Consider the following 7,340-nt stretch of genomic DNA (forward strand, 5'->3'; position numbering starts at 1 on the left):
TAATTATACTCTATTTCTTTTTAATTGCTCCATTTTCATTTTAGAGTTAAACGATACATACTTTAACCAACATTTTAAGATTTATTTCTTAATCAAATTAAAAAAAGAAAAATAATTGTAATTTATAGTACTTTTCATGTAGTTTTTGAATATCTAAATTTTAATTTTAAAAAATAAATTAATCTAATCTAATTAAACTTTGAAACTTAGTGAAATTGACTTACGAAAAACGAGGGAGCAATTAAAAATGAGTGGAGAAAATTTTAAAATTTGTATAAAGTACATGGCCAAGTTTATAAAAAATATTTAATGCTCATGAGAGTTAAGACGTGTGTACTTATATGAAGCTAATTAGGGGAAAGCAACGTAAATGAATAAGTTTTCGTATGAAAATAAAATTCATTACATTCCTATCAACCGAATAAGCTAAGGACCTTACTCTTTTCTTCATGGTTATGAAAATTCTCAACAACTCTCTCCTAAACCTTTCCCTTAATACATTCTCCAAATATATATATATAAAACCCTACTCCCCCCTCTCCCATATAACACATTCTATTTTCTTCTCTACTTCACAGAAACCAAAAAACAAGAGAAACAATTTCTCACAATGGATCCTATGCTACTTTATTTTGGAATGGTATCTGCAACTACAGCTTATTTTATGTGGTTTTGGCTATTAGCACAGAGGCTAAATGGTCCTAAAGTGTGGCCATTAGTTGGTAGTTTACCTTATACTTTCTTGAACAGAAGGAGATTTCATGACTGGATTTCTCAAAACCTAAGGTCCACTGGTGGAGCTGCAACATATCAAACATGCACTATATGCATACCATTTCTTGCTTGGAAACAAGGATTTTATACCGTTACATGTCACCCGAAAAACATTGAACATATCCTTCGAACCAGGTTTGATATTACTTGAACTTGTGATTTTAAATATGTCATCACATATGTGTGATTATAAAATCGTGTAATCAAGGGTAAAATAGAAGGTTTCGGGCTATAGAATTATGTAACTATGGGTATAATACTATAAATATCAATTATTTTTGGAACATATAGTATGAGAGGATGAATGAGGATGGAAACATATGCAATATTAAATATTAGTAGTAGAGTATTATGCATCACAATATTTAAAGGGGAAAATTCTAGGATAGTTTTGTCCCTTGAAGGTCTCTTACAAAACATTGTAAAGCAAAAGAGGGTAGTCAGTCATATAGCAAAATATATCCATATACATCTAGCTAATGTTATGCTCTTTTTTATTGGTAGGGGTATTTTTATTTTTTTAATAATCGTGATGTTCGGAGTAATTTGTAGTATTTATATTTTCGCTATTTAATTTTTTATCCTACACATACGTGTTAAATCAGGTTTGATAACTACCCCAAAGGACCAAATTGGCAAAATGCATTCGATGACCTTTTAGGTCAAGGTATATTCAACAGTGATGGTGACACGTGGCTCATGCAAAGAAAAACTGCAGCTCTTGAGTTCACAACCCGGACACTTAGACAAGCCATGAACCGGTGGGTGAACCGGACTATCCGAACTCGTTTGTGGGTAATTTTGGATAAAGCCGCTAAGGAAAAAAAACCGATCGAGTTACAAGATTTATTACTTCGTTTAACATTTGATAATATTTGTGGACTTACTTTTGGTAAAGACCCTGAAACTCTTTCACCCAAAATGCCTGAAAATCCATTTGCTATAGCTTTCGATTCAGCTACTGAAGCCACTTTGCAAAGACTTTTGTACCCTAATTTTCTTTGGAGGTTGAAAAAAATTCTAGGCATTGGAGCTGAAAAAAGGTTACAAAAAAGTCTCAAAGTTGTTGAAAATTACATATCAGAGGCCTTGGATTCACGTAAAGAAAGTCCATCAGATGATTTATTGTCACGTTTTATGAAGAAAAAGGACATAAATGGTAATTCATTCCCAAGTGATGTACTAAAACGCATCGCTTTGAACTTTGTCCTAGCTGGACGTGACACGTCATCCGTCGCCTTAAGTTGGTTTTTCTGGAATGTCATGAACAACTGCCACGTGGAAAATAAGATAATTGAAGAAATATCTAGCGTTCTAAAGGAAAGCCGAGGGGAAGATCATGAAAAATGGATTGAAGAGCCACTGAATTTCGACGAAGCTGATAAATTAATTTATCTCAAAGCGGCTTTGGCTGAAACTTTACGCTTGTACCCTTCGGTCCCTGAAGATTTCAAATATGTCATTTCTGACGATGTTTTGCCAGATGGCACATGGGTCCCAGCTGGCTCTACGGTAACATATTCGATATACTCCGTGGGGAGAATGAAAACGGTTTGGGGTGAAGATTGCATGGAGTTTAAACCGGAAAGATGGCTGTCGACCGGTGGAGACCGGTTCGAACCGCCAAAAGATGGATATAAATTTGTGGCATTTAATGGTGGACCTAGAACTTGCTTAGGCAAAGACTTGGCTTACCTTCAAATGAAATCTGTGGCTGCTGCAATATTGCTCCGTTACCGGCTTTTACCGGTTCCCGGTCATAAAGTTGAACAGAAAATGTCATTAACTTTGTTCATGAAAAATGGACTAAAAGTTTACATGCATCCGCGTGAACTTGGACCTGCAGCAACGAAAATTGCTATGTCTGCTTGAAGAAAGGGCAAAATGGGAATTTGAATATTTATATATGTGCATGGTCTGATGACAATATTGGTCATTTAATTATAATTGTATTTGCTTTGTTGTAATTTTTCTTGTGTTTGTTAATTTGTATGGTTACTTGAGTTTAAGAACAATTTGTTTATGTATTACTTGAATCGGAGAGATACTATTATACATTGCTGAACTTCGTATACTGTATATGTTTGTTCATGTTCTGATAAATTTTAAAAGTTTTTTTGCTTCTTTAGTGATAATTTCCCTTCTGGCTTTTGTTTACTACTTAATTAAACCAAGAAATTAGTTAACAGTAAATATGGGTTATTACTAGTATATAGTTAGAAATTTAGAGCTTACAAGAAGAATATAAGAGAAAGTATTACTACATTTTAATAGGCCCAAGCGGATAACTGAAGCAAGTCTGCTTGATTATTGGAATAGTATATGCCAACTTTCAAGATTTAACATGTATCAAGGGATAATCTAATAAGACTTTTACAATGTTAGAGCGCAGCGAAGTCTATCAGAAATTGCATTTCTACCTTCACAAAGTTGGGACAAGACAACATAAACACTATGTTTATCAGACTTCGCTTGTAACTACTGAGATTACATTGGGTAATGATGTTGTTGTTGGTATAGAAGGTTATTTAACTTATTAAAATACGCACTTTAATTACTTTTTTTAACCCTCCCTACGAGCTCTCATCCTTTTTGCTCCCTTGGCGACTCACAACCTCAGAGTTAGAAGTGATAGCCGGAGGGTGCTTACCATCCGAGCAACTCCCTCTTTAATTAGCTAGCTTGTCGTATTTCTTAAATATCTTGATATATAATACAAAAAAAGTCACACCATTAGTGTATACAAGTTATAATCAAAATAGCAACTTAACACATGTATAGAAAATGTCATTGTGTATCCTCAAGATCCTTTGGTTGGTGAATCAAGGACAAAACAGTTTGCATCCTTTGTGGAAATCTTCCAATTCCTGGTTAATCAACTCACTGTCAATAACTTTCTTTTCTGCTTTTTCTAATACATATTGTCTAATATTCTCACCTATCTGTAACTAACTAATTTAGCCTGCGTTACACTTCTGTAAGACCAAATCTTTTACCAATCATGTTTTTTTTTGCTAGCAAGTTTCTCCAATATAACAAGTCGCTGGATACGTTTTGCAACTATTGACTCAGGTGTAATGTTTGTTTATGTGTTGCTCAGCCTTCTCGATAAAATAGTAGGTTGTCGTCTAACATTTGTAGTAACTTATAAAATTTTAAACTGATAAATAACGTTTTTTTCATAAAATTAAAAAATTCCCAACCCACATTGGTCTAAAAGGTCTATAAATAACCCCCCCCCCCCCCAAAAAAAGTCACATATTAAACAGTTACACTAAAAAAAGACAAACCGATGAATATTGGAAAAAAAAAACATAAATATACACCTTGACTTACCATATTTATACAAATCCCCAACCTTACAAAGTAATTACAAAAATCTCAACAATTATGTATCTTCCTTGGATGTATGAGGGAGCTAATTATGTATCTTGACATACGCAAAATCGAAAAAAAAAATATCGAGAGTTAATTATGTATCTTTACAAGGAAAAACATATTTTTGTTGGGTGTATTATGTATCTTAACAGACCCAAACTCGGAAAAAATGTATCGGGGGCTAATTATGTATCTTTACAATGGAAAAAATGCATATTCGTTGAATGTATCAAGAGCTAATTACGTATCTCGATAGACTTGAAATTAAAATTTTCAATAATTATGTAAAATATCGGAATTTTTTATAATTAAGCTCCAAACTGTCGGGATTTATGTTGTTCACTCATGAAAACTTCCAGAGAGAGCATCAGCCGAATGAGGCAGAGCCCAACCAAGAAAGGGCCTGCTTGTGGCATGGGCCTGGCCCAAGCTAGCATTTCAAGAAGTTTAGCCAGTTGAAAAGAGGTCCAGCACCCCCCCACCCACCCACCCACCCAATTTAAGGGTGGAAGGATATCAAAATTAAAAAAATAACAATAAAAATTGTAAAGATAGTAAAAGGGGAAACACTTCATAATGATATAGTGGCACTTTAATAATTAAGAAGAGTTAACTAAATTAACAATAGGGTTTGTGCTTTTGACTTATCTTTCCACTAATCAGATAGTCATTAAATGGGTCAGGTGGACCTAATCTTCGTTAAGTGATTGTAGTATATTTATCACCTAGCTAATTAAATTTGATAATCCCACGAGCAACTTTAATTTGTGGGTGGAACCCTACCTATCTGTATAATGGGCATTCATTAATTAGAGTTTAAGGACCCAATAATGCCTTTAAATTGATTCTAACTTATGAGCTGTTACGATTCTTTTTCTTAGTCTCTTACTGATCTCACTTTTCATTAGTGATACTTTTAATAGTATGTATTTTTTCCTCTTTAGATAAATTGTGCAAACTTGACTCAGAACAGAAGTGTTGGTACGTTTTAGCACAATAACTAGTATTTATATCAGTCCTGCGAGAATAGTCTTTGCTTGTTTATGGATCGGTTAACTATTACTGTATTTTATTTAATAGTATGAAGTATTTCGAGAAGGCTATAGAGATTTGATGAAAAGCGGACAGCATCGACACCATGTTAAGAGCGTTCTTTTTTGCTATTTTAGCTCAATAAACTTTGCCCAGTTGATTTGCTCGACGCAAATTTAAATTATTCAAATCAATAAAATATAAAATATCGAATATGTATCTTTTTTTGCGTGCGTTAAAAAACATAGAGGTGTGAACTACTGAATGGCTAAGTGGAAATCAAAAGATGGGCTCGACTTCATTTGTCAGCAGTATAAATTATGAGTAGTCTTTGGTTTGTACAAATAAGTAGTAGACAAAATGATTCATACAGTAGCACACGTGGGGTCAATACTAACTCACTCCTTCCATCATCACTCATCAACAATACTTCTTACGGTTCATCATTTTTCTCTTATTTTTTGTTTTCCACAAAAGTCTTTGATTCATCTGAATTTATATATTGCAATACCTATTTTTTAGGGTGATGTTTTCGATAAAATTCTTTTTCATACTCAAAATTCAAGCTCAAATTCTTTTGTCAGGGGTTGAGAATTCTTAATCATTCCATCACAACTTGCACGAGAACTATATGATAGTATTAAGTCTTACAATATAATATAGTATTTTTTTTGATACTATCCACTATGCATATAAGTATTAAAGTAGGCCCTTATATGTGAAATTCATTGTCCCTACTTCAAAAAGCTATGTAGATTGTAATCCACCAACTTAAAAATAATACAAATAGAAAGGGAGCACTTCCTATGTGTAACATTTATTCATCGAAGATTTTGTCGATTGTCGGTAGCTTTATGCCAATTATATGGCGCCAAATTATTAACTAAAATATGTACCCAAAAATATCGTAAAGAAAAAAGTTAACAGATATTAAACAGAAAAAAATATAAATGAAAATGCTGCTGTTCCAGTAGAAAGTCACTATCGATAGCTACTCTTTAGTAGTACCTAACTACTACATCTGTTATATTTTATGTGAATTTATTTTTAAAAAAAAAAAAAAAATTAAAGAAAAGAGAGAGAAAGACTTTTAAATATTTTAATTCATATAATTATTCTTAATATGAAAACAATTATGGTCAAAGTTTGACATCGCATGAGTACTAACTCACTCTTTTATCTTTTCATTGACTTGATTAGTCAAAATTTGGATTTTTGATGTGTTAAAATTTGAAGTTTATAAGTTTCTATTATAATTTAGATTGTAATATTAAATGGGTTAACGACTAAATATTTATAAATGTTTTGAAACATATACAAAATATTAATAAAAGTTTTTGAATTCTCACAAACAAGTAATTAAAGACTTGTATCCGCCCCTTCATTCTTTGGAAAATTATTGTCAACTTTATCTGTAACTCGATCAAGTGAAATTGAAGAGTGACAATGATCAACATATTGTTCTAATTCACCTTATCCATACATTGATATTATAAAAGAAAGTTATCAGGCTTGCTCAGAAAAGTATATATTATACTCCCTTCGTCAATATTTAAGTGTCTTGTATGTTTTAATTTTCTTTTGATTTGTTTTAAAATGAGTGTCTTTTCTATATTTAGTAAGTTACAGTTCAGACATCCTCCTGGCAAATTTAAAACCAAAAATAAAAATAAAAAATAAGAATCTTACATTATTTTTAAAATCTCGTCTCTAATCAAACTAAGACAGTTATCAATTTGGATGGGGGGAGTACTTTGAGTATGGAAATTGACCACTTGATTTTCACATAATTTAAGTGTAGTGATGACTGATGACTTATTGAGTCTTTGATTAAGTTCACATAATGTGTGAAATTATACCTTATAGCCAGTAAATTTCAAATATTTAAAGAGTGGGGGCTATAGTACTCATGGAATATGTGCAAAGACTAAAGAGGACTATTCAATAAGGTTAATGGAAATGAATTACTTGAACTGGTGAAATTAATACCAATATCATAAATTCATTATAGAGATAAAAGGTAACAGTACTAATAGCAATTTTGTTCATGACATGATGTTCGAATTAACTTAGCGGTATAATGTTTGCGTATAATTTATCCTTCGCATATTAATTTCACTTATAGATTTTATTGAGTATGTTGTTGTTGAAATGTA

At 32.2% G+C, this 7,340-nt stretch overlaps 1 protein-coding gene across 1 annotated transcript; it reads left to right on the forward strand.

The window, feature by feature from the left end:
* Nucleotides 1-549: 549 nt before the first annotated feature.
* LOC107874613 (cytochrome P450 86A1) lies at nucleotides 550-2,900 on the forward strand. Its single transcript, XM_016721376.2, has 2 exons — nucleotides 550-909; nucleotides 1,380-2,900. The coding sequence occupies exons 1-2, from the start codon at nucleotides 611-613 to the stop codon at nucleotides 2,644-2,646; spliced, it is 1,566 nt and encodes a 521-aa protein (XP_016576862.1). The 5' UTR covers nucleotides 550-610; the 3' UTR covers nucleotides 2,647-2,900.
* Nucleotides 2,901-7,340: the final 4,440 nt, after the last annotated feature.

This window comes from Capsicum annuum, chromosome 6 (assembly GCF_002878395.1).
Source record: "Capsicum annuum cultivar UCD-10X-F1 chromosome 6, UCD10Xv1.1, whole genome shotgun sequence".
Classification (NCBI taxonomy): Eukaryota; Viridiplantae; Streptophyta; class Magnoliopsida; order Solanales; family Solanaceae; genus Capsicum; species Capsicum annuum.

Bases quoted from the DNA above. Each gene is read 5' to 3' on its own strand.
- LOC107874613 (XM_016721376.2), top strand. From the start codon at position 611: ATGGATCCTATGCTACTTTATTTTGGAATGGTATCTGCAACTACAGCT. The intron at 910-1,379 runs GTTTGATATTAC...GTGTTAAATCAG, and splicing joins GAACATATCCTTCGAACCAG to GTTTGATAACTACCCCAAAG.